This window comes from Saccopteryx leptura, chromosome 2 (genome assembly GCF_036850995.1).
Source record: "Saccopteryx leptura isolate mSacLep1 chromosome 2, mSacLep1_pri_phased_curated, whole genome shotgun sequence".
Taxonomy (NCBI): domain Eukaryota; kingdom Metazoa; phylum Chordata; class Mammalia; order Chiroptera; family Emballonuridae; genus Saccopteryx; species Saccopteryx leptura.
In genome coordinates, this window is record NC_089504.1 from 344,439,457 (window position 1) to 344,463,870 (window position 24,414).

Below are 24,414 nucleotides of genomic sequence, written 5' to 3' on the forward strand. Positions count from 1 at the left end.
CCTGGAAAAAGGGACGCACTTTGACGCAGTGTTCCCTTGGTAGACGCGAGCTGGAGCCCTTGCGCAGGCGCACTGTTAAGGGAAGCCACCTCCCCCCCCCCCCCCGCCGAATCGCGCATCTGCGCAGTTGGTGTTATTGTCACTGTCGGGCCGCGGCCCCGGATGTGGTGGCTGCCGGGGGGAGATGGCGGAGGCAGAGGGGGTGGCCGCGGCCCCAGACCCAGCCTCGGGGCCGACTTTCAAGGGCCACGGCGCCATGTCAGGCACCTTGGAGCGGGACCAGCAGGTTGAGGCGGCGCAGCGGGCCCTGCTGGAGGTGCTGGGGCCTTACGAGCCTCTGCTGAGCCGGGTGCAGGCGGCCCTTGTGTGGGAGCGGCCAGCCAGAAGCGCCCTGTGGTGCCTGGGGCTGAACGCAGCTTTCTGGTGAGAAACTGGACCCTCGGAAACTCTCCGAGGCGCGAATTCGTCAGGTTTCTCTAGAGCTCCACCTCTCGCCTCCCCTGTTTTCTTCGCTGCACTGGCTCCTTCCTTACCTGCCTAATTTTGCCTCACCTTCCACTCCATCCGTCCTGCGAGTTTTGGCACCGCAGTTCTCCGCAGGGCCTTCCAGTTGTCGTCCCTGCTTACCTGGCCCCGCACCCTCGCCCCGCACATCTGGCAGGAGCTTTTTGGTAACATCTTGACCCGCTCGCTGTGAGCGAGGGCGCCTCATTTTAGCCAGGGAAAGCTGTGTCCCTTAAGGCCATCACCTCCTTTCTCTTGTTTGCTCAAATGTGGTTAGAAGATTGTCTCCAGAGATTTTAGTAGTTATTTGGGTAGATGCATGAGATCTTGAAGAGGTATAATAAGAAAACAAGCTTGAGCGATGTGAATTAGCATTAGCATGTTGAGATATCCTTTTGCCCACTCAAGGAAGTTTGTGAAGTCTGAGCGTCAATGAGCGCCTCCAAAACTGCAATTTGAAAGTTACAAGCGTTTAAAGAACAGTTATGAAGTAGTGATTGTGAGATTTCTCCCATTTAAAAGCCATTTATGATTGCAACTCTTCCTAGTTCCAAGGAATTAGGCGTTTTTAGCCATGGTTTAGCAGCAAGAAAATTGAGGATATCTAATTGTGTGTTTTCCTGTGCTGGAAAAGTGGGACTATAAATATACTTTTAAGAATCTGTATGTGTCATGCTCTGTGAAAATGGAACTGCTGCGTCTCTAATTTGTCATCACCTAAAGTGGACTAAGGTCTTCATAGAATCTGCCAAGCTGATCTAGGGAAGTATTGATCAAATTCCCAGGGAACTGAGGTGTAGGGGGGCTTCAGCAACTGAATGAAATGGCTATCCTGGGTAAGCCTGAAACAGAACAAGGTGTGTGTTTCCAAAAATGTTTAAATTTTGTTCAAAATGGCTTACCTTTTAAAATTCTTGGTTTTAAAACCAAAACATTTATGGCCCTGGCCAAGTAGCTCAGTTGGTTAGAACGTTGTCCTGATATGCCAAAGTTGAGGGTTCTATCCCCAGCCAGAGGACACACAAGAATCAACCAATGAAAGCATAAATAAGTGGAACAACAAATCGATGTTTCTCTCTCGCTCTAAAATCAATGAATTAAGAAAAATGTAAACCCCAAAACATTTATTATTCTTTCTCTGAAAGATTTTCAGTCAGCTGGAGCAAAAACATTTTCGAGGTCATTGAAAGGAAGACACGGTAGCCTGACCAGGCGGTGGCACAGTGGATAGAGCGTCGGCCTGGGATGCGGAGGACCCAGGTTCGATACCCCGAGGTTGCCAGCTTGAGCGCGGGTTCAACTGCTTTGAGCAGAAGCTCACCAGCTTGGACCCAAGGTTGCTGCCTCGAGCACGGGGTTACAAGGTCTGCTGAAGGCCCGTGGTCAAGGCACATATGAGAAAGCAATCAATGAACAACTAAGGTGTCGCAACGAAAAACTAATGATTGATGCTTCTCATCTCTCTCTGTCCCTGTCTAGCATTCTCTCTGACTCTCTCTCTGTCCCTGTAAAGAAAAAAAGGAAGACACAGAGTTCAACTATTAATACTCTCACAGTTTGAAGGAGACTCAGGTTAAAGTTGTCACAGTTGTCTCTGTCATTTGTTGCTTCCAGAGTCTTTAGGAACTTGATGATAATTTTTCTTTTTATACCATTCTTCATTTTTGGGTGGTCAGTCCTCTTCCTTGATCCCCAGGTACCTACTTCTCTCTTGTTCTGTCGAAACGTGTAACCTCATTCAGGTTGGTTTAACAAAATGACTTGTTTTTTCCTTCTGTTTTCCTTCTGCATCACTATCCCAACCCCAAATTCCAGACCATTCAGTCAAAACTTCATTTCCTAAATTGGGATTGTACTTAAGGAAAAAAAAGTTGGTCCTCAGTCAACCAGCTTTGTATGAAAGTGTGACTGGCTGATATGATATATGTATAAGAACTTTGTCAGGATTTAAACAAATCCTGATAAACCAAGGGTTTATTAATGCACATGGATCAAGTAGCATGTAAGTTGTGCGTGTGTGTTTAACGTAAAAAAGGCCCCATTTGCAGGGGAATGAAGAGACTTTCTCCATACCCCTTGCCTGAGAGAGATTTTTGAAGTAAAATGCAGATGGAGGTCTACATAGAAGGAGCTGCTCTGTTTGAGACACATCTTTAAATGTTATAGTGTTAGTCTTAATTTGTTTGCCCGTAACAGTGTATGCTGTATTTAGAATCTCACCCAGATCCCCCTTTCCTACTCCTGGTCTCCCATTAAAGCATTGTTTTGATCAGTCTTGATCTCTGGCATTTCCTGGTAATTTGCTGTGTATCCAGAACAGTTCCTCTTGTTACTTTCCCATCACACTGGAAGTAGGTGGGGAAGAGATGTAGCAAAATGAGGGTGTGACTCTTGACACTGAAAGCAAATGGGTAAGCCCTTGATGGAGAGGACTCATACCTGTGAATGGTACAGAATGACTGGTGATGTTAAGGCCCCAGAGGCGAATGTAGTTTGGCATTGGAATGCACAGGATTGTTTTATAGTAAAGGTGCTTCCTGGAAGGTAGTTTGAGGTTCAAAATGAAAGTCAGAGTTTACATTCCAGTAGCATCATATGGAATATGGGTGTTGACAGTTCACTTTGTAGAATGTTGAAGAGTGACTGTTTAATTCTTGGTCATTTTAAGTGTTTAGGAAATGAAGGAGGTCAGAGAGAAATCAAATCGGAAATATTTTTCACTATTTGTTTTGAATAATGATTGATCATTGAGGTTTTACACGTTTTGGGTGTTAAAAGATTGGGTAGGAGTACAAAAAATCAGAATTCAGAAAGGTGACTTTTATCTTTCCGTGTACTGTATTCTCAGTGGAGGTTTTTCTGTATCTGAATGTGCCCTCTTTCATCATAATAAACAAACAAACATAAAAGATAGAGGTAGATGTAGATACCTTGTCACTACGGTATTTCAAGGTTTTTGCTTTTTATATAATTTCTTTCAGGCTCCAGAGAAATTACGGTGATTCAATCAGAGATCTTCCAGCCCGTTTTGCTTCTGGTCACAGATATGTTATTATTACTAGGCTAATAACAGTCATGTCAGGCCTTCCTTTTTAATAGTTTATAATTTCTTTCCTTTTCTTTTTTTTTTTTTCTTTTTTTTTCTTTTTCTGAAGCTGGAAAAGGGGAGGCAGTCAGACAGACTCCCGCATGTGCCCAACCGGGATCCACCTGGCACGCCCACTAGGGGGCGATGCTCTGCCCATCCAGGGCGTCGCTCTGTCGTGACCAGAGCCACTCTAGCGCCTGGGGCAGAGGCCAAGGAGCCATCCCCAGCGCCCGGGTCATCTTTTGCTCCAATGGAGCCTTGGCTGCAGGAGGGGAAGAGAGAGACAGAGAAGAAGGAGAGGGGGAGGGGTGGAGAAGCAGGTGGGCTTTTCTCCTGTGTGCCCTGGCCGGGAATCGAACCCGGGACTTCCGCACGCCAGGCCGACGCTCTACCACTGAGCCAACCGGCCAGGGCCTCTTTCCTTTTCTTTTTGTTTGATTTTTTTTTTCTTTCTATTTTTCCCCCCAATTGCTTGTATTTTCATTATCTTCAACATCACCTATAAATGAGTGATTTGGGGGAAGAATATGAGTCAGCAAGAGTGTATTCTGACAAGATCAGAAAAGAACATGTTTGAGTAACTTTTTGGTTCGGATGAGACCTCGTAGATAATGGGGAGGGCAAAGGAGCCCTGGAAATGTATGAAGAGCATACAGTTCAAGGAGGGCTAGGTGACTGCTGAACTCCTTTCTGGTTTTCAATATTGTATGATTCTAAGTGGTCTTTACATTACAGATGCTGATTTAGAGGACTCCACAACCTGTTTCCCTGTTGGGGTCTGCTTTTACAGTCACTAGGCTGAGTTAACCATACCATATTCTAGGAGTTATTATGGAATCCATTGTGTTCATGATGGAAAAAACACAAGGTATTCCCCCCCCCCCAAAAAAAAAATCTACTCAAATTAAAAAAATGACCCAATCTGACCAGTGGTGGCTTAATGGATAGAGCATTGATCCAGAATGCTGAGGTCCCTAGTTCGAAACCTGAAGGTCACCACTTGAGTGCGGGCTTGCCCAGGACTCTGGCTGGGCTTGAGGATACCCCCCCACCCCCACCCCTGTGAAGGCACGTGTGAGAAGCAGTCAGTGAACAACTAAAGTGAAGCAACTATGAGTTGATGCTTCTCATCTCCTCCTTCTCTCCTTTCTGTCTCTCTCAATAAAAAAAGCATTATTTTTTTAAATAACCCAAAAAGTGATTAAAGGTATAAAGAGATTCTGATTTAAAAGGTTATAATTTGAGTAAGAAACAATAGTGAGGAACAGGAAATGGAAGGGAAGGTTCATTTAAGTAGAGACATACGTTCTGTATACACAGTGATACACCGTTCAGCTTTACTTCATTACATCAGACGTTGGAAACATCTTAGTTCAGTTAGGAAAAGGCTTAAAATACTAATTGTATATATGTGTGATGCAAGCATTTAAAAAGTGATGCTTTTCTGATGATATAGGAAAACATATCTATGTATTGTTAAATAAAGAGGAAGGTTTTAAAACCAGATATGCCATATATTTCCATGGAGTTTTTATATGTGCATATATATATATATTTTTGCTTTTTTTTGGTTCTTATATGTACATATTTTTTTTTATTTTTAGGGTTTTCTTGTGCCTATCTTTTTAAATGAAGGGAATAACCATAACCTCTGTTCACATTTTGGGTATATATGTGGATAATGGGTCATTTAAAAAACTTTTTTAAAACAAACATTAAAACACATAAGTAGACAGAATAATATTTTTACCACCATATACTCAACTTTAAAATATTTTCACTTCCTGGCCAATTTTATGTCTTCCACACCCCAGTTCTTTTCCATATTCTTGAATTGGAAGCAAATTCTAGATGCCATATCATTTAATCTGTGTTTCAGTATGTCTCTCTAAAACTAGACTTTAAAAAATACAACTGCCTGACCTGTGGTGGCGCAGTGGATAGAGCGGTGACCTGGAAATGCTGAGGTTGCTGGTTTGAAACCCTGGGCGTGCCTGGTCAAGGCTCAGACGAGAGGCAATCAACTAGGAGTTGATACTTCTTGCCCCCCCCCCCACTCCTCTCTAAAATCAATAAATAAAATCTTTTAAAAATACTACTATCACATGTAAAAAAATTAATAATTTCAATCAGTGTTCAGATTTTCAGTTTTCTCATAAATGTTTTTTTTAAAGCATTTTGGGTTAGGATCCATAAAGTCCATATGTTGTGATTGTTCTTTTACATCTCTTCGCTGGTTCCCTTTTTAGTCTTCTTTCCTTTTTTTGCAGTGTATTTATTGAAGAAACCAGTTTGTCCTGTAAAGTGCCCTATAGACTTGTAAAGTGTCCTGCAGACTGGATTTTGCTCATTGCATCCTCATCTGTGGCTTAACATGTTCCCCTGTGCTATGTATGTTCTATAAATTGGTAGTTGGATCTAGAGGCTTGATCAGATCCAGGTTCAAAAAAAATTTTTTTGCAAGACTATTCATAGATGTATTAATTTCATTTTTTTTCTTGATTAGTTATATTTTCTAACCTTTCTTCAGTCAACATGCTTGCCTTTAGAAATAAGAAAAATAAATATCATAAGGAAAAATTGATTATAGGCTCACAATGGATAGAAGGAGTAATAATGGCCTATTGGCAGTGCCCAGTTTGAATAATTCACATGTGACTATCCAGAATTGACAGCATTTACAGTTGTTTTTGCTAAATTGGGATGTTCTCATGATGATTATGCTGAACAGTGTTTCACATGTTGTCTTATCAGACTTGTCCACTGGGAAAGCAGCATGTAAATATTTTGGCCTGTGTGAATAGACACTGCAGGATTAAACTAATCCAGAGGAGTCTTCCCTTATGCTTCTTCCATCCCTTACCTATGCCAGTTTCAAAAGTACTTTATCTTCAGTTATGTCTTGTCCTTGCTAATAGTTGCAGAGTTTTTTACAGTTAGGCTTTCAGGTTGCCTCCATAAAATGACAAGGACAGTGTGACCCTTTGTATATCCAAAACACAACTATCCGAGATCGAGACTCCCTTTTTGTTTAGGAATTTAGTGTTGAGGGCTGGTAGAAAAGGAGTACATGCTTATCTGTATTCTTCTATATTTGATAGATTCTGAGGGAACATTGATATTGTCTAGTTACCTAGGAGGGGTCAACTCTAGTGGTTTGAGGTGATCTTTCTATTAATTAAGTTTTTATTTATATGGAGGAAACTATTTTCCCAAGAAATATTATTTTATACCACACAAAACTCTTTATTTCTCTGAAGTTCCTTCATTGTCTTGTTCAAGAAAAGGATACATCTGGTCCTAAAATTGACTTGTGGACCAGTATTAATTAGTAGATTAATTAATCTTGTTCAAGAAGATACTAGCTTTCTTTTTTAAAAAAATTTATCTCTTTATTATTTATTGATTTTAGAGAGAGGAAAGAGAGAAAGAGAAAGGGGGGAAGAGGAGTGGGAAGTATCAAGTGGCTTCTTGGATGTGCCTTGACCTGGCAAGCCCACGGTTTCGAACCAGCAACCTCCGCATTTCAGGTCAGCGCTTTATCCACTGAGCCACCACAGGTCAGGTGATGTTAGCTTTCATGATGCAGAAAATACACGTTTTGTGAAACTCTTTACTAGTTCACCTTTAAAATTCAATACCCTTTATCATGATCTGACTTCTGCCTCTTCCTGGAGTCATTTTCTCCCTCTGTTCTTTATGTCTCAGTTCTGTCAAACTACTTGTCTTAAATATGTTATGCCAGCTGGCTGTTCTCCCTATCTGAATGTCATTTCCTTCTTCCCTACACCTTTTGGCTGTGTTTTCTTACCATTTGTCTTTCAAATCCCAGCTTAGATGTCCTCTTCTTTGTTATCATTACCATGTCATGTTATGTTGCAAACACACAGACACATAAATACACTTGGGAATAACATCCATGCTTTACTCTTTTCTGTAACTGGCCTGCTTACTAGGCGTTGGCATTTAATAGGCACTCAAATGGTTGTGGAATTGAGTTGACGCATAAGTGGGGGGATTATAGCAGACTACTAAAATAGTCCAGATCTTGAAGGAACATTTTTATTGCCTCATTTTTGGAAAACCGACCTTTTCTTGGGTGAGTTTAATATCCTGCCTTCCTCCAGTTTATGTTTGTGTTAGTAATCATGATCTGGGAAGTGGAGATTGCAGACTGAGTAGATGGCCTCCCCAGAGAGCCCTTTCAAGTACTCTGGAGAAAACAGTAGTCGCACCACATCTTGCTCCTGGGACATGGAAGCAGCAGCACTAAGGAGCTGGAAGCTCTAGAGCCCTATCCTTAGTCTTATTAAGTTTGCTTGTTTGTTGGAATGAGGACCTGGCTTTGGAGAGAAGATGAATGGCCTGTTGCAACTCTAGAAGCTTATTTCTATTAAGCTGCTTTCATTCTTTAATTTCATATATAATTACCGTATCCTTTAAGTGGTGGGGTGCAAAATTGGAATAAGTTTGTCACTGGTGACTGGCTTTCTAAGTTCTTGTTTCTTTCCAATTCTCATTCTTTGTATAGTTTTTTAAAATTATATAACATGGATTCGTGTTTGTTGGAAACAAAGTACCGCCCTGGCCGGTTTACTCAGTTAAGTGTGTGGTCCCGAAATGACAAGGTTGTGGGTTCAATTCCTGATTAGGGCATACATAGAAAGCAACCAGTGAATGCATGACTGAGTGGAAGAACAAATGGATGGTTCCCTTCTCCCTCTTTTCTCTCTCCCTTCCTCTCTCTGTCTCTGTCAATGAATTAAAAAAATTAAGCCCTGGCCAGATAGCTCAGTTGCCTGAAGTGTTGTCCTGAGCATGGAGGTTGCCTGCTGGAGACCCCAGTTAGGGCACATGTGGGAGCAGCTCTGTGTTCCTGTCTCTCTCTCTCTCTCCTTCCCTCTTTCAAAAAAAAAAAAAAAGTACAAAAATGTCTAGAGACAAAAATGAAAGTTTCTTTGCCAGTCTCTATATTTGTATGTGTATTTATATATACACACAAATAAAACTTTAAAAAATATGTTTTAACATATATTTGTGTGACTTGAATTATTATTTTCTAAGATTAAGAGCCCTATATCTACTTGTAAATCTTTTCACATAATATCATATAAGCTTTTGTGTGAGTTATGGTTGATTTTCAGTTTAGTTATCATTTATTTTTTCTTTATAAGAATGCCATCAATGTACTTTTGTGTTTTTCAGAAAAGGGTATGTTTTGGATGAAAGTAAAAGAAAAAATAAAATCTTTCACTGTCGAAAAATATTTTATAAGGATTGTACTCTTGTTATTGTTTGGTGATTATGTCAAGTCATTAGGTCATGTTGAGTTGAAAAGAGCTCCTTTATAACCACCTTGGTAATCATTACCCTTGTTGGATCAGTTGCTGTGATAATAGCTAATAACACTTCTACGTTGTAAAATTGACTAGAATTTCTGTTCAACTTGACAGTGTATTAGGTGACTTGTATCTTGTCATTTTAGCAGGGTCAAGTATGATTTTTCTTAGGTGGTTAAGTATGTTGTTTCTGATACCTACAAACAATACTGCAAGATTTATTATTGTTAAATCACATATTGTGAGGAAACTGCGAATTTAAAAAGTTAAGGTAATTTATTCAAGGTCACATGATTAATAGAGTGGCTGTTCAGATAATTAAACTCAAGCAAATCTAACATTTTTTTAAAAGACTTATTTGTTGAATTTTGAGAGAGGAGGAGTGGGAAGCATCAACTGGCAGCAGTTTCTTGTCATATATATGTGCCTTGACCGGGCAAGCCCAGGGCTTAGAACCAGTGACCCCAGCATTCCAGGTCGATGCTCTATGCAGTGCGCCACCACAGGTCCGGCCAGCCAGACTAACTTTAAAAGCCATGCCTAACTGCCCTGCTGAACCACCAATCTGGTGATGCATTCAGCTTCCCTTTCAATCTCAAACCATTTCTGTGGTGAGGACTAATACACTGTTTTCTCCAATCTGTTGCATATAGATACCTTTGGATAATACAAAATAAATTACTTGTTAGAAAAATTAAGTTTAAAAGGCACAAAAAATATAAGCTCAGGCTCTGGCCAGTGGCTCAGTGGTTAGTGTCAGCCTGGCGAATGGACATCCTAGGTTCGATTCCTGGTCAGGGTACACAGGAGAAGTGACCATCTGCTTCTTCCCCCCTTCCATTCCCCTTTCTCTCCCTTTTCCCCTTCTCTCCCTCTTCTCCATCTCCTTTATCCCCTTCTGCATCCAGTAGCTTGACTGGCTCAAGCATTGGCCCCAGCTGCTGGGATAGCTCCTTTGGAGCGCATCAGCCTTAAGTGCTAAAAACAGCTCAGTACCTGACCGTTGGCCCCAGATGGGGTTGTCAGGTGGATCGGTCAGGATGCATGTGAGAGTCAGCTTCACTATCTCTCCTCCTCTCACTTAAAAAAAAAAAAAAAAAAGAATACAAGCCCAAATGTATTCTTTGATTCAAAATTACTTGTCAGATTGTTATACAAATTTCTAAATGCTTATTTTCAATTTCTATACTTACTTCCCCACAGACTGGTGAAATCAGCCCTGGACTAGATACTTACTTCAGGACACTGCCTTAGAGGCTTGTGGGTGTTACAATTGTAAGACTCATAAATACTGGTTTTGTTTTTTTTGTTTTTGTTTTTTGTTTTAATTTTTCCGAATCGTTGGAGCAAAGATTGCCCGGGCGCTGAGGATGGCTCTGTGGCTTCTGCCTCAGGCGCTAGAATGGCTCTGATGCAACAGAGTGACGCCCCAGAGGGGCAGAGCATCGCCCCCTGGTGGGCATGCCGGGTGGATCCCTGTCGGGCGCATGCGGGAGTCTGTCTGACTGTCTCTCCCCGTTTCTAGCTTCAGAAAAATAAAAAATAGGAACTCTAAAAATGTAACTTCCATAACATCACACCTAAAAAAAATTAACGATAATTCAATTGTGCTGTCAGTGTTCAGATTTCCCAGATTGTTTGTAAATATTTATGAATTCTTTTTAAGGTGAGAGGAGGGGAGATAGTGGGGCAGACTTGCACATGCGCCCTGACCAGATCCACTTGGCACCCTTGTCTAGGGCTGATGCTTGAGTACCAAGCTAATTTTAGCTCCTGAAGCTGACTCACTTGGACCAACCAAGCTGTCCTCCCTCAGTGCCCGGGGCCATGCTCGAACCAGTTGAGCCACTGGCTGCAGGAGAGGAAGAGGGAGAAAAGAGGAGAGGAAAGGGGAGAGAAGCAGATGGTCACTTGTCCTGTGTGCCCTGAATGGGAATTGAACTGGGACATCCATATGCTGGGCTGATGCTCTATCCACTGAGCTACCAGCCAGGGCCTGTTTATGATATTTTTAAAATTTATTATTTGGGCCCTGGCCGGTTGGCTCAGTGGTAGAGCGTCGGCCTGGCGTGCAGAAGTCCCGGGTTCAATTCCCGGGCAGGACACACAGGAGAAGCGCCCATCTGCTTCTCCACCCCTCCCCCTCTCCTTCCTCTCTGTCTCTCTTTTCCCCTCCCGCAGCCGAGGCTCCATTGGAGCAAAGATGGCCGGGGCGCTGGGGATGGCTCCTTGGCCTCTGCCCCAGGCACTAGAGTGGCTCTGGTCGCAACAGAGCGACGCCCCGGAGGGGCAGAGCATCGCCCCCTGGTGGGCGTGCCGGGTGGATCCCGGTTGGGCGCATGCGGGAGTCTGTCTGACTGTCTCTCCCGGTTTTCAGCTTCAGAAAAATTAAAAAAAAAAAATTTATTATTTGTTTTAGAGAGAGAGGAAGGTAAAAATAGAAACATTGATTTGTTGTTCCATTACTTATGCATTCATTGTTTTTTTGTTTTTGTTTTTGTTTTGCAAGAGAGAGAGGGATAGACAGGGACAGACAGACGAAGGGAGAGGGATGAGAAACATCAACTCAGTTGTGGCATCTTAGTTGTTCATTGATTGCTTTCTCATATGTGCCTTGACTGGGGGCTTCAGCTGAGCCAGTGACCCATTGCTCAAGCCAGTGACCTTTCAGCTCAAACCAGCGACCATGAAGTCATGTCTATAATCCCATGCTCAAGCTGGTGAGTCTGCACTCAAGCCAGATGAGCTCATGCTCAAGCCAGCAACCTTGGAATTTCAAACCTGGGTCCTCAGCATCCCAGGCTGATGCTCTATCTACAGCACCACTGCCTGGTCAGACTCATTGGTTGATTCTTATATATACCCTGACCAGGATTGAATTTGCAACCTTGGTGTTATCAGGAGAAGGCCAGTGGTGAGATTCAAATAATTTAACAACCGGTTCTCTGCCCTAATGACCGTTGTAAGTATAAAAAAATGATATACTGAAAGGTAGTTTATTATTTCATGCATTTAATACTTAAGAACAATAAAAGAGGTACACAAAACTAGATTGTTATAAGAGTTTTAAAATATTAATGAAAAAATATTAAATAATACCTGACAAAAAACAATAAAACTGTTATTTAAGATATTTCTATATTGCTTCTTGATTGTCGTCCTCACTTGCAGTTTTTTTCACCTATGGACGGAATAAACATTACTACGGGCCCTTATAAAACACTGTTGCGCAGATGAACGTTAAAAAAGAGTAAGGAATAAAAAAAAAAAAAAAAAAAGAGTAAGGAATGACCTGACCAGGCGGTGGCACAGTGGATAGAGCATCAGACTGGGATGCAGAGGACCCAGGTTCGAGACCCTGAGGTCACCAGCTTGAGCGTAGCTCATCTGGTTAGAGCAAAAAGCCCACCAGCTTGAACCTAAGATCACTGGCTCCAGCAAGGGGTTACTCGGTCTGCTGAAGGCCTGCGGTCAAGGCACATATGAGAAAGCAATCAATGAACAACTAAGGTGTCGCAATGTGCAACGAAAAACTAATGATTGATGCTTCTCATCTCTCTTTGTTCCTGTCTGTCTGTCCCTGTCTATCCCTCTCTCTGACTCACTCTGTCTCTGTAAAAAAATAAACAAATAAATAAAATTAAAAAAAAAAAGTAAGGAATGTAAATTTGTGATTTCCACATTGGGCAGCTACCCAAGTACCCACCTTAGAGAGAACCCTGATGACAAGTGCCATTTTAACAACCAGTAGCCAAACTCAACAAAAAATTAGGTATCAGTTCTGCTGAACCCATGTGAACAGGCTGAATCCAACCATTGGGTGAGGCTCTAATCAACTGAGTTACCCAGCCAGAACTCGATTTATGATTGATTCCTTCAAATAAGAACTAGCTTTTGGCCCTGGCCGGTTTGCTCAGTGGTAGAGCGTCGGCCTGGCGTGCAGGAGTCCCGGGTTTGATTCCCAGCCAGGGCACACAGGAGAGACGCCCATCTGCTTCTCTACCCCTCCCCCCCTCCTTCCTTTCTGTCTCTCTCTTCCTCTCCCACAGCCAAGGCTCCATTGGAGCAAGGTTGGCCCGGGCGCTGAGGATGGCTCCATGGCCTCTGCCTTAGGCGCTAGAGTGGCTCTGGTTGCAACAGAGCAACACCCCAGATGGGCAGAGCATCGCCCCCTGGTGGGCATGTCGGGTGGATCCTGGTTGGGCGCATGCAGGAGTCTGTCTGACTGCCTCCCCCTTTCCAACTTCAGGAAAAAAAAGAAAGAACTAGCTTTTCCTTCACTCTGGTTTGTTATTTTTTTAGAGGCAGACAGGAAGGGTAATAGATGAGAAGCATCAACTGCTAAATGTGCATGTTAGTTGTTCATTGATTGCTTTTCATACATGCCTTGACTGAAGGCCTCCAGCTGAGCCAATGACCCCTTGCTCATGCCAGTAACCATGGGATCATTTCGATGATTCCACATTCAAGTTAGTGACCCTGTGCTCAAGCTGGTGACCTCGGGATTTTGAACCTGGGACCAGCATCCCAGGTCAATGCCCTATCCACTGCACCACCACCTGGTCAGGCTATTTCATTCTGTTAATATGATAAATTACACATATTGATTTTTGTATGTTGGACCTCCTTTGCATTACTGGAATAAATCCTAGGAATTGATCACAGTGCATAATCCTTTTAATATGCTTCTGAATTCAGTTTGCTAGTGTTTTATTGAGTATTTTGTATCTGCATTCGTAAGGGATATTGTCCGTAGTTTTCTTGTAATGTCTGATCTGGCTTTGGTATTAGAGTCATGCTGGCCTCATAAAATGAATCAAGCAGTTTTCCCTCTTCTTCAGTTTTTGGAAAGAGTTTAAGACAGATTGGTGTTAATTCTGAATACAGGCTTTTAGATGTAGCTTCAGTGCTTTCTGTGTGACCTTGACAAATCCTTTTACATTTTTGAACTTCAGTTCCCAAAGGATATCTAATTGAATTAAATGCTCTTGAATGCATCTCTATCAGTTTGTTGCTCTACACTCAGGTCTAATTTGGTAGAAAGATGTTTGCTTTCATTGTAACTTGTTATCAGGATGAATTTCTCCCTAAAATTAATAGAATCACAGACTTAAAAGTTGAAAGGGGTTTTAAGAGGATATTTGGTTTAGTCCTTTATAGAAGCAAATTATTATCCTTGCCCCATAGATAAAATAGTTGAATTTCAGAAAATTTGAGTGATTTTTCTCAAAGTATGTAACTAGGATTCTAAGTCTTATTTACTATAGAACCTGTAGTGCACATATGTCTTTTCTGAAATCAGCTTAATTGGGTAATGATCTTTCTTGTTTTTCCTTCTTTCTAGGTTCTTTGCACTGACATCCTTACGTCTTGTATTTTTACTTGCATTCAGTTTGATGATCATAGTGTGTATAGATCAATGGAAGAACAAAATCTGGCCCGAAATAAAAGGTAAGTTTGGTAGCATTTAGAACACTTTGAATTGAAAATGGTCTTTCCTATAATTTTTACCTTTAGTTTTGGGGATTTATGAGAGTATGTAGAATTTGGAATATCTTTTGATGTTCAAATTATTTGCTTAAGGAGTCGCTTGAAAGGCTAATAATGTTCCATCTGCATGTAGTTCCTTAGGATTGAGTTCCGCCCTTTCCCTTGGTAAGCTCAAGAAATCTATATTTGCCACCTGAGACATTCTTGCTCTCATAATTGTCCTGAGGAATAAGTAGTCTGTAAGTAGACCTCACGTTTTTAAAAAACCATCCGCTTCATTGGATACTATGTCTTTACTAAGGCAGTATCAATTTGCCTCTCTGGAATTTATTTTAAATTGTCTATTTGCAAACCACTAAAGCTAGGCATTATAACTAATATAAAGTATTCTAAGATATGTTTCCTTTCTTAATGATTACACATACATAAACATAAGAAAAAATAAATGACAGTTATAGAACAGTGTCAGAGATGTCACGGTGCAATTTGTGATTAGTATGTTTGTCATATATTTTTGCCCTAGTTCAAGCCTTGAATGAAGCAACAGATTTTGATAGGTAGAGAGAAAAGTGTGTTTCCAGAGGGGTTTGGCTTGATTAGCCTGAGGAAACAGAAGCTGCAAAGCATCTTCTGAGAGCAAGGAATCGATCAGTTTCACAGGAGTGTCTAGGTTATTAAAGAAGTACCAGGAAGTAAAATTGAAAGTATGTTGGGATTAGATTTTTATAAGGCTTTCAAGTTAGGCTTAAGGTAGTAAGTGGTCATGGCAGATTTTTAAAATTAGAGCTATATGCTGAGATGATATTAAAGATTACTTTATGATAGCATTTTAAAGGACCACATGAAAGGAGAAAAGGGGGAAGGAGGGAGACCTGATAAGGAGACTATGGCAGTATTTGTGAAAAGCAGTTAGTAGAAGTGTCTGTGGAAACAAATGGCAGATAGTTTGGAGAGCTGTGAAGGAGGAAAATACATCAAGACTGAATGGGTTAGAAGAGTAAGGGATAAAAGCCAACTGTGGGATTTCAAAGATAGGAACGAAGGAGAATAGAATTATAGTTAGCAGATATAAGCAGTGTCAGGCTAGGGAGTTGGTTTGGGTGGGAGTTGGTTTGGGAGCGAGGAAAGTTGATGTGGGTTTTGGATGTATTAATTTTGTTTGTTTTTATTACAGAGACAGAGAGAGAGTCAGAGAGAGGGATAGATAGGGACAGACAGGCAGGAACTGAGAGAGATGAGAAGCATCAATCATTAGTTTTTCATTGCAACACCTTAGTTGTTCATTGACTGCTTTCTCATATGTGCCTTGACCGTGGGCCTTCAGCAGACCTAGTAACCCCTTGCTTGAGCCAGCGATCTTGGGTTGAAGCTGGTGAGCTTTTTTGCTCAAACCAGATGAGCCCGCACTCAAGCTGGCAACCTCGGGGTCTCAAACCTGGGTCCTCGGCATCCCAGTTTGACGCTCTATTCACTGCGCCACCCCCTGATCAGGTGGACATATTAATTTTGGAGTGTTGGCAGTATATTCCAACCAGAGTATCCAGCTTTTAAATATATTCCCATTCTATTTTGCAGAGACTTCAAGGAATCATGTCCAAAGAATTTTACATCATTCATTGTAGTTAATGGGTTTCTTTTGCAAAAGAATAGGCAGATTTCTAGGATTGGAGTAGTTATAACATGCCTCAGTAACCTGGTGCACATTGATGTGTTTGGGCAAACCAGATACACTTGAGGGATGGGATGAACTATTTTTTGTGTATACCTTGGCTCTAAGCTTTAGTAATTAGAAGGGGCCCTAATACTCCATTGGGATCCTCTCCAACCCCCACCCCTACTCTGCTGGAGAAATGAGCAAGCAAAAGGCATCATTCCCTTGTCTACAGCTCCCTAACTCTGGCAGTATAACATAGTGTCTCCCTTTTATTTCTTTCCCCAAACCTATTAAAACTTCAGCAGTCAGACCAACAGCCTAACATTTTCATGTTTAGTCTTCCCTACCAACTAATGCTGGTGTTTGTTTTAATATTGTAGTGCCAAGACCCGACGCATTAGACAATGAGAGGTATGGAATACTAATTAAATCCCTTTTTATTGCTCTGATTGATTCTCTTGTAATATTATGGTTCCATGTTGTTAACCTCATGTTCTGGACAAAGTGTAAGCTGAGAACCTAGTCTGTTCCAAGTAATCATTTTAACAAATCCTTAAGTTCAGGCAGCAATATGTTGAAATGGGTAGTGTCCTCTGATAGTTACAAGGGAAGTTTCTGAAAAAGAAACATTATAGTGCCCTATAACCTGATATGCGAGGGAATTAGCTACATTATCCAGCCCTAGTGTGAAAACCTAGAGGCAACTTACTTCATTTGTCTTCCAGCTTTTATACCAGGCCATTTAGTGTTTTCTGTTACCTTTGGCGATTTCACGTTCCTTGGTCAGAAAACACATTGGTTCCTGGCTCTGCATGCCAAAGATTCTTCTTGTGTCTTACAGCTCCTGCTTTCATTTCTCAGTTCGTTCATCCCATATGTGTGACCCAAGAAATTTCCTCTGCTGTGGTTTATTTTTGGTTTGGCTCCGTTTTCTTTCAGAGGGGCATTTCCACCGTTGTTCCCCTCTCAGCAGCAGTGGTGTCAGACTGTGCTTTACTTTTATCCCTGGATTGCAATCACAGTGAATTGCAGTGGTTGAGTGCAGGGATGATGTTTCTAAGCACAAAGGGCCTTGGAGCTGGTGGCAGGTTTACACATGAGGATTGGGCTGCCTGCTTCTAGGGTGGAGTTGTCAGAACAAGTTTGCCCTCATAGTCCCTCAATTCAAGTTTCAACCTGGTGAGCCAAGAAGAAAGCCATGCTTCACCTCCAAAGCCCCTAGGACAGCCACTCCCCAGCCCCCATTTTAAACCTGGAAGCATTGGCTGCCCACACAGCAAGATGGGGGGAACCCTCAGCACCCTCCTTTCACAGCTCCCCCTTCTCTCTCCATAGCTGGGGCTTTGTGCACCCTCGGTTACTCAGCGTGCCCGAGCTCTGTCACCATGTAGCTGAAGTCTGGGTTAGTGGGACCATTTTCATAAGGAATCTTTTGCTTTTCAAAAAGCAAAACCCAGGCAAGGTAAGACTCTTCCCTTTATCACTTTCATTTCTGGCTTCTCAGTTCAGTTTATGCTATACTGAAATAGCCCATTACTATATATATCCTTATTCAAGAAAGACCGTGACTTTTGTAGAGACAAAGGGAAGTTATAGGAAAGGGCTTCTGACGAGCCACTGGGACTAAAGAGCTTGATGACTCCTCCTTTGGTCACTTGCCACTTATATTAGGCCACCTTTCTGACCCAAGATGAGAAAGAAAGCTTGCTTGTGTGCATTCTGTGTCATGTTAAACATGTGATAGTTTGTTGGGTTTTTTTGTTGTTGTTACTTTTAAAAACCCACCACCAACACTTGCTTTTAGAGACAATATTTGGCTAAGTCCTATTCAAACCAGTTTTCCAGCATGAAAGGCACAGCCCTATGGGGCTAGCCACATAAAAGGAGTTTGAATAGAAGTGGATAGCCTCCTTTTCCTCCCAAAGAGAATCACCATTGGATTGCAGAGTGGCTAGGCACATCTGTCATTCTGATGTGCCCATGCTTTCCTCGTAAAGAATTATTTCAGGCACATCTCTACATTCTCTCCTATCCTCACCCCAGCCATGTAGCACAGACTTAATAGTGTTTCCTGACTCCTCCAGTTCTGCTTGCTGAGCTGTGGGATACTGACCTTTTTGGCCGTCTTGGGCCGCTACATCCCTGGGCTCCTGCTGTCCTATTTAATGCGTAAGTATGGCATATACCTTCCTCTGTCAGCTTACTCTACTCATAGCTTTTCCAGCCACAGCTAACTCTGGGTCTAGGAAGAGGACTTTTCTATTTTGATTCTCTAGAAAATTACCATTTTTTAAAAATTTTATTGGTTTTAGGGAGTGGGGAGAGAGGGAGTGAGGTCATAGTTGCTTCACACCAGTTGTTCATTGATTGCTTCTCATACCTGCCTAGACCTGGCAAGCCCGGGGTTTGGAACTGGCTAACTCAGCATTCCAAGCTGACTACTCTATCCACTGCGCCACCACAGGTCAGGCTAGGAAATTACCTTTTTATTTTTTTCATGACCTGTTGAGTGTCATGAAAATATCTTTGTATACGGTGACAGAAAATGATTTGACTTTGGGTGATGGGCATGCAATGCAATCAACAGTTCAAATGCTGTAGAAATGCTTACCTGAAACCCATGTCCTCTTACTGATCAATGTCACCCCATTAAATTTAATTTCTAAATAAAAAAGAAAATATCCTTGTACCTTTATAGCAGGCTCCCCACATATAAAGTCCTTATCTTACCAAGTCAGCTTTAGAAATTGACGAGGTGGTGCCTGACCTGTGGTGGCACAGTGGATAAAGCATTGACCTGGAACGCTGAGGTCACCAGTTTGAGACTCTGGTTTTGCCTGGTCAAGGCACATATGAGAGTTGATGCTTCCTGCTTCTCCCCCTTTCTCTCTCTCTTTTCCCTCTCTAAGATGAATAAAATCTTTTTTAAAAGTAACAAAAAATTGATGAGGATCCCCTAACATATATTACCAACTATAAAGGACTGCCCCCATTTGAGGAGGGGATTTTTAGAGTCAGTTTATTGTGTAACAGGAGAACATAACTCTCAGGGGATTCTCTTCTAGGTCCTTTTCACCCTAGAACACCCCCGCCCAGGAGCACAGTTTTATAAATTTAGTTACTTCCTATTGGCATGGATTCTGCTTGCTTGAGGCTGGAAGAACTGAGTAGTTAAGGCTATGGCTGTTATATATCAGAAGCTCACATGACTTGCTGTGTAGTTTCTGAGGCATTGCTACTATTTGGCCTTGTTTATGGCTCAGTGTGACACCCATATGCAAATTATCACACTGCCATGTTCTGCCCTCAGTATATCAGCTCTGTAGGCGGCTGTAGAAGTGTCTGCCCTCCAACAAAACCTCCTTATGTAGGAGGGAAGACTAGTGAAGGTGACCAGCAGAATTAAGCATAACTGTTCCACACTGAGTGTCTAAGCCCCTCAAGACACAATAGCTGAGGGACAGGTAGGACTGTTTTGTGTAGTTCCTTCTCCATTTTGCCACTATTTCCTACTCCTCTCAGTTGTCACTGTCATGATGTGGCCCCTTGCTGTGTACCACCGACTGTGGGACCGAGCCTCTGTACGGCTGAAGCCAGCTCTGCAGCGGCTGGACTTCAGTGTTCGCGGCTACATGATGTCCAAGCAGAGAGAGAGACAACGTAAGTGTGAAGGGGAGGCTTCCTTCCACTTGGACAATTTGGGGAAGAGAAGGAAAGCCCATAGGTCTAACATAATGGGTAGATACCTCAAAAATGGGAAAAATGAGGTGTGGTTGGTGTTTAGGGAGTGGTAGGTAAAGTGATGGTTTATTCCAGGGATATATATTCAAGCTTACCAATTTTTCTTATTTGGAATTCAAGACACGCCTATTTTAAACAAATCTGAGAAAAGTGCTCCCATGTTGAGTAAAAGACAGTGAAGATATCCCTAGTGTTTGCTGCTTTTTATGAAGCATTTTCCATGTGCCCAAGCACTGTGCTGGCTGCTCTCCATACTGCGTTTTATTTAACCTCTACAACAACCTTGAGAAGAGGGTGGTATTATTTTCCTTTTCCAGTTGAGAAAATTGAAGCTCACAGTTATTAATGGCAGAACAGGTCTTTTAAACCCTAAAGCCAGGCCTCTTTCCACTACTGAGAGCTGTCTTCCAAAGATGATTTAGACTGCTGTCTCAGAAGCCAGAAGTGTACTAGCTTGAGATTCTCCAGCACAGTAAAAACAGTCATGCGAGCTTTTTCTCTGCTGCGGTCTGATCAGGTTGAGTGTTTCATTAAGCCCTGGCCTTCAAAGAGCTCTGCATGTGGTCACTAAGGCCTTGCTTCCCCTGCTGCAGCCAACTGAATAGTACCAGTCCCAAAGGCTTGTCTTAACTAAGGTGGGGACTCTCCCCTTGCCTCTATGATAGTGTCTCCTGTCCACCTTGACATCCAGTTGGCCTGTTGCTGATCCTGAGAACTGTTGACAAGCCTGGTAGTTGATCATCTATCCAGAACAAAAAAGCTTGGGGGTCAGGAGGGGCTAGCGGAGGAAGAGCTGTTGGAAGAGAGATCTTTCTCTTCTGTGTTACCAACTTACCTTTCCACTTAGGCTCTGCATCCCAGCCTCGGGCACTGTTAGACAGGCTTAGGGCCATACTCAGATGGGTTGGTTCTCATAGGTTCTCATTTTATGTCTTCCAAGTACAAAGTGGGCAGGGGTTTCCCCTCAAGGGAAGGTTGTCAGGCCTTCTGCTCTTTCCACATAGTGCGCCGCAGAGCTCTGCACCCCGAACGTGCCATGGACAACCACAGTGATAGCGAAGAGGAGCTTGCTGCCTTCTGTCCTCAGGTATCTTGGGTGTGGGAGCTGCGTTTAGCTCCCTTTTAACCATTTGGCACCTCACATTTAGGCAGTAAGCTCATGGGCTCAAGTACCACCCTGCTTCTGCCCATAAGAGCCCAGACATGAGCATAACTGGAACCCCTGTGAGAGAAGAGAGTATTATATTGGAATTTGTACATAGATCTCAGTTTGAGCCTGGTGACCAGCATACCCTCTTCCATGTTTCCCTTTAACGCCTACCATCATGGCAGAACTTCTGGAACTGGTGTGATCATCTTTTAAAGAGCTCTGCTCACCTTTGGTTGGGCAGTGTGTGTATTCTCCAGGCCATCTGTGAAAAATATTCTTTGGATCATTTTGCTTAAGAGTAAGTGGCTGGTTGACTCCCAAGACTGCTTTCTTTCCTGTGCTCAAGATTGATGAATAAGGGTGTTTTCCTTAGTGCGGGGAGCCTAAAAATGGTCAAGATTTTGAAGGAAGTCCCCATCTGTGCCTGGTTACACTTCTGGCCTTAGGGTAGCCTTTAGGGCCAGCTAATTCGTAAAGCTATTTCTAGGGAACTGCATCTGCTTTTAATGGCATCATTTCTTCAGGCATGTTGGTCTTTTCTTTCCTAAGCTGGATGATTCTACTGTTGCCAGGGAATTGGCCATCACAGACTCTGAGCACTCAGATGCTGAAGTCTCCTGTACAGACAATGGCACATTCAATCTTTCACGGGGCCAAACACCTCTAACAGAAGGCTCTGAAGGTGAGGGGAACCTTGGGTCTGAGTTGATACCCTTCTGTCTGGATACATGCCCTCCCCTCTCCTGTTTTCTGACTAGTAGATCAGGTGGCAGAGCAGCCTTAGGGGTATGGCTACAGCCAGGATGGCACAGCTGCCCTCCTTGGAATCCTCAGTTCTTTAGTCGCCTCAGGTTGTATATTCATGAGGGCCATAGTTGAAGAAGAGATGGGAAGTTATCTGGCCATTAGAGGTCACAGCATTCCGTAAGTGAAGGGGGAAAGCTGACAATGCAATGGGGGTTTTTTTGTTTGTTTTTGTATTTTTCTGAAGTTCGAAACGGGGAGGCAGTCAGACTCCTGCATGCACCCAACTGGGATCCACCTGGCACGCCCACCAGGGGGCGATGCTCTGCCCATCTGGGGTGTCGTTCTGTTGCAACAGAGCCATTCTAGCACCTGAGGCAGAGGCCATGGAGCCATCCTCAGTGCCCGGGCCAACTTTTTGCTCCAGTGGAGCCCTGGCTGTGGGAGGGGAAGAGAGAGACAGAGAGGAAGGAGAGGGGGAGGGGTGGAGAAGCAGATAGGCACTTCTTCTGTGTGCCCTGGCTGGGAATCGAACCCAGGACTCCTGCACGCCAGGCCGATGCTCTAACACTGAGCCAACCGGCCAGGGCCGGTTTTCTTCACCTTAGATATCCAGAGTAGAAAAATCTGGTTGCATGGAGCTGACTATTGGGCTGCGGCCAGGCAGTTACTGTGTCTCACACACTCTTCTATTCTCTCAGACCTAGATGGTCACAGTGATCCAGAGGAGTCTTTTGCCAGAGACCTTCCAGACTTCCCTTCCATTAATGTGGATCCTGCCGGCCTGGATGATGAGGATGATACAAGCATTGGAATGCCCAGCTTGATGTACCGTTCCCCACCAGGGGCCAGGGAGCCCCAGGTCCCCCCCGCCAGCCGGGACGAGACTGCACTGCCGGAGCTCCTGCTTGGTGCCCTGCCTGCAGGATCCAACCTCACCAGCAACCTTGCCAGCCTGGTCTCCCAAGGCGTGATCCAGCTGGCCCTGTCAGGGGCCTCCCAGCCAGGCCTTTCTGACCCACCTCCCCGGAGAGCAACCAGAGGTTTCCTCCGGGCCCCCAGCTCAGACCTAGACACTGATGCTGAGGGGGATGACTTTGAACTTTTGGACCAGTCAGAGCTGAATCAGCTGGACCCTGCCAGTTCCAGGAGCCACTGAGGCACAGACTCCTTTTGGGGGTCACTGTGGTTTAGGTTTTTTCTCCTCATCCCACTAAAGGTGAAGGGGCAAGAGAAGAACCCAGGTCCTACCCCCTGAATTATATTTGTATGCCGGTGGCCTGGCTGATGCTCAGAGGCCTGCTGAGAGTGGATAGCCACTTCCCCGCTCCCAGCTGGACACCCATTTCTGAGCTCAGTCACTAACATGAGGCTGTGCTTCCTTAGGGAGGCTTCTCCCCATCAGGATGGTACTTTTGGAGAACAAAGTAGTCAGGGGTTCCCCTTTGAGGGAGTGCTGCTGTTTGCTTCTAGGTATGGGTGCTCAGGGGCCCTCAGTGGTAGAAGAGTCCTTCCTTTCCTTCCTCCTTCATCACCTCCTTAGAGGTTCAAGTCAGGCAGCAGCTGGAAGAGTTACATTGTCATCCTCTTGCTAAGCTATGATTTGATTTTCTTTTTCTAAGCAAGCTTGCCCTTTGGTTCTGCAGAGCAGACCTGTTCCCTCTGCCCCAGTTCATCCTCATTTCTTAAGGCCTAACCTCCAGTGCTCCAAAATACTGCTTGTGAAATTTAAGAAATGTGAACATGATGTGGGGGTGGATGTCTTCTACATTACCTTGGACCGTGGGGTCAGCTGACTGGGAGGGTGAGTACTTTTCTATCTCATGGTCTCACTGAGTCTTCTGGAGCTGCCTGCTTGTCTTTGGTGCTGCTAACCCCAGGTTCCGTTTGACCATCACCCTGAGCAACTAGCAAAGCAATACCATGCCCATTTCCATACTCCTGCTCCTCCTCTGGAGAAGCAGTGTTCCATGGGGAGTGCCAGAGTAGCACTTTACAAGTGGCTCTGTGGCGTTCATTCGAGGAGCCACCAGCTCCTCTTCACCAGCTATTCTTACTCCCTGTTTTCAGCTCCTTTAATACTTTTTGTATTGAACTGCTTCCCAACTTGGCAGGGCCTCGTTTAAGGATGAGCCCAGTTAGTAAGAATGTGTCTGTAATGAGCAGAGACCCCCTCTAAGGGGTATCTGTTAGACTGCCCCTAGTAAAATCATGTGAGACAAAAACTAAAATTGGTAATTAGTTCTAAACCTGTGCCAGCTTACACCCTCTCTCTGCCTCCCTAATCAGAGCTCAGGCCACTCTCCTGTCCTCTTTCCCTCTGCATTAACCCTTTGCTGATCCTCAGGGACCACTCCCCCAACACCCCACACCTGGGTGAGGGATGCTGGATAGAGCCTATTTTCGTGTGCTACAGGTGGGAGTGTGCTAACATGTTTGCTCATGGTTGATAAGGTAGAGGCCAGGAAGTAAAAATAGTTAACAGTGAGAAGTGAGAAGAACTAGGTGCCTGTTTCGTAGTCACCATTGTGTGACAGGGGTAATGGCATCTCCCCACTTTAGGTTTGTCAAACATTTTGGACACCTCATTTCTTCTCAGAGCCCAGATGTCTTACAGGTGATCTCTGATGTGGAAAAAGTGGGAGGTGAGGGAGGAAGGAGTGGGGTTTTGTGTGTTTGCATGAGTGTGTGTAGCCTCAGGTGT

The 24,414-nt window shown here is 43.6% G+C and overlaps 1 protein-coding gene across 1 annotated transcript; it reads left to right on the top strand.

Annotated features, from left to right (window-relative positions):
- Positions 1–121: 121 nt before the first annotated feature.
- RETREG3 (reticulophagy regulator family member 3) lies at positions 122–24,332 on the top strand. Its single transcript, XM_066364121.1, has 9 exons — positions 122–423; positions 14,276–14,382; positions 16,456–16,486; positions 17,411–17,537; positions 18,160–18,244; positions 19,598–19,735; positions 20,821–20,903; positions 21,516–21,648; positions 22,412–24,332. The coding sequence occupies exons 1-9, from the start codon at positions 185–187 to the stop codon at positions 22,867–22,869; spliced, it is 1,401 nt and encodes a 466-aa protein (XP_066220218.1). The 5' UTR covers positions 122–184; the 3' UTR covers positions 22,870–24,332.
- Positions 24,333–24,414: the final 82 nt, after the last annotated feature.